The 2,014-nt window shown below is 41.7% G+C and overlaps 1 protein-coding gene across 1 annotated transcript; it reads left to right on the top strand.

The window, feature by feature from the left end:
- The first annotated feature begins 193 nt into the window (after positions 1–193).
- Positions 194–1,231, top strand: LOC101985109 (melanoma-associated antigen B18-like). Its single transcript, XM_005368615.1, has one exon. The coding sequence runs from the start codon at positions 194–196 to the stop codon at positions 1,229–1,231; it is 1,038 nt and encodes a 345-aa protein (XP_005368672.1).
- Positions 1,232–2,014: the final 783 nt, after the last annotated feature.

Genomic DNA, 2,014 nt, shown 5'->3' with positions numbered 1-2,014 from the left:
AGAGAGAGAGAGAGAGAGAGAGAGAGACTAACTGAAACAAGAGCCCTATAGCATTGCTGTCACAGATGATTGTAGAGGCAAGCTTGGTTTAAAGACCAAAGTGATCTCACCTTTCTTCAGATAGTCATACCATCTCATCCTTCCATCCCTAGGTGCCTTGCTCTTCTGCTGATACTCCGTAACCAGAATCATCATGCCTCGTGGTCATAAAAGTAAACTCCGAGCCCGTGAGAAACGCCATCAGGCTCGATGTGAAACCCGATCTACTCAGGATGCTCAGGTCCCGACAGTAGAAGAGAGAGGTAATCCTTCTTCCTCTTCTCCCCTGTATAGTAGTGATATCCAGAGCTTTGCTGATGCTGAATCACTTGGCAAACCCAAGGTGGCTCAGAGGCCCACCACTGCTTCTGTAAGTGCTCTATGCATCAAGTCAGATGAAGGTGTGAAGAGCCAAGATGAGGTGAGACCAAGTACTTCCTGGGCACCTTCCTCAACTAGTCATCCATCATCAACCAAGAGAGTTGAAAAAGCAATTTCATTGGTACTGTTCATGGTGCGAAAGTATAAAAAGAAGGAGCCAATAACAAAGGAAGATATACTAGAGCATGTCATCCCACACAACAGGGAAGAGTTCCCTGATGTTCTTAAGAAAGCCTCTGAGCTCATGGTGCTGACCTTTGCTGTTGATGTTAAGGAAACTGACCAAACCAGACCCTGCTATGACCTTGTCAGCATATTTAGTCCTACTGGTGAAGAACTTATGAATTGTGAGGAAATCCTGCCCAAGAGTGGCCTCTTGATGACAATCCTGTGTGTGATCTTCATGAATGGCAGCTGTGTTAATGAGGAATATGTCTGGCAAGCGCTTAGTGTGATGGGAGTATATGCTGAAGTCAATCACTTCATCTATGGAAACGTCAAGAAGCTCATCACTAAAGATTTTGTGAATGACGGGTACCTGGAATATCGGCGGGTACCTTACAGGGGTTCGCAATGTTATCAATTCTTGTGGGGTCCCAGGGCCCTCTTTGAAACAAGAAAAATGAAAGTACTTGAGTTTCTGGCCAAAGTCCATAACACTGTTCCCAGTGCCTTCCCATCCTTGTATCAAGAAGCTTTGAGAGCCGACCAAGAGAGAATGCATGCTAAATTTGCATCTATGATTCTTTTTGGTTTCTCAAACGATACAGAGTTCAATGACAATTCCAACAATTCCTCCAACCAGCACTAAATACCAAAATTCCTGCTTTTCATCAGTTTGAAAGAGAACATTCAATCAACTAGGGGGGACTGAGGTGGTGTTGGAGAGAAAAGAGTGCATCTCATATTTGTAGCCTTATTCTACATGAGTAACATTCAGTTTTGCTTTTTCAAGTTTCCCGACTTTTCTTTCAGTTAAGAGTTTCAGTATTGAAAACAAATTGAAATACAACTTATTCATCTGAAAGAAGAAAACATGGCACCAGAATAGACATTTTCTTAGAAAAAGCAAAACTTCAATAAAATTGCAAGAAGAAAATATGAAAAACATGGTAGTAGATGATGCACTCTTGGATTTTCTGAATCTTGTTATCTGATCTACAAAATAAAATTAAATTAAACTTATGTGCTTGGATGTATTTCATTCATTAAACAATGTAGGAACATGAATTATGATGAAGTTAACTTCTTACTAACTGACACTTTTATTCCCCAAGCAAACATTTACCAAACATCTATTCTTTTTAAACAGGAATGATTTGTGGGGAAGAAGAATCAGATAGAGAAGCAGGAAGAGGAGAAAACAGTGACAAAATAATGAATGGGGCGCTGCTTTTTAGACTTTTAGAGGCTGGGAGCAACTATTACATAAGATGGCACTCATCAGTATGGCTATAGGATAGGATCATTTCAGGTTCCCTATCCTCAGCTGCCCCAGGAACTACCTGGGGACCTCGCCTTGGGCACCTGGAAGCCCCTCTAGGTCCAACTCTCTTCCCAACCCTAAGATGGCTCCCTTAATTAAGATATGTGC

The sequence above is a fragment of the Microtus ochrogaster genome, unplaced genomic scaffold (assembly GCF_000317375.1).
Source record: "Microtus ochrogaster isolate Prairie Vole_2 unplaced genomic scaffold, MicOch1.0 UNK36, whole genome shotgun sequence".
NCBI classification, from domain to species: Eukaryota; Metazoa; Chordata; class Mammalia; order Rodentia; family Cricetidae; genus Microtus; species Microtus ochrogaster.
The sequence above is the reverse complement of the archived record's forward strand: the minus strand, read 5'-3'. Positions and strand labels throughout refer to the sequence as shown.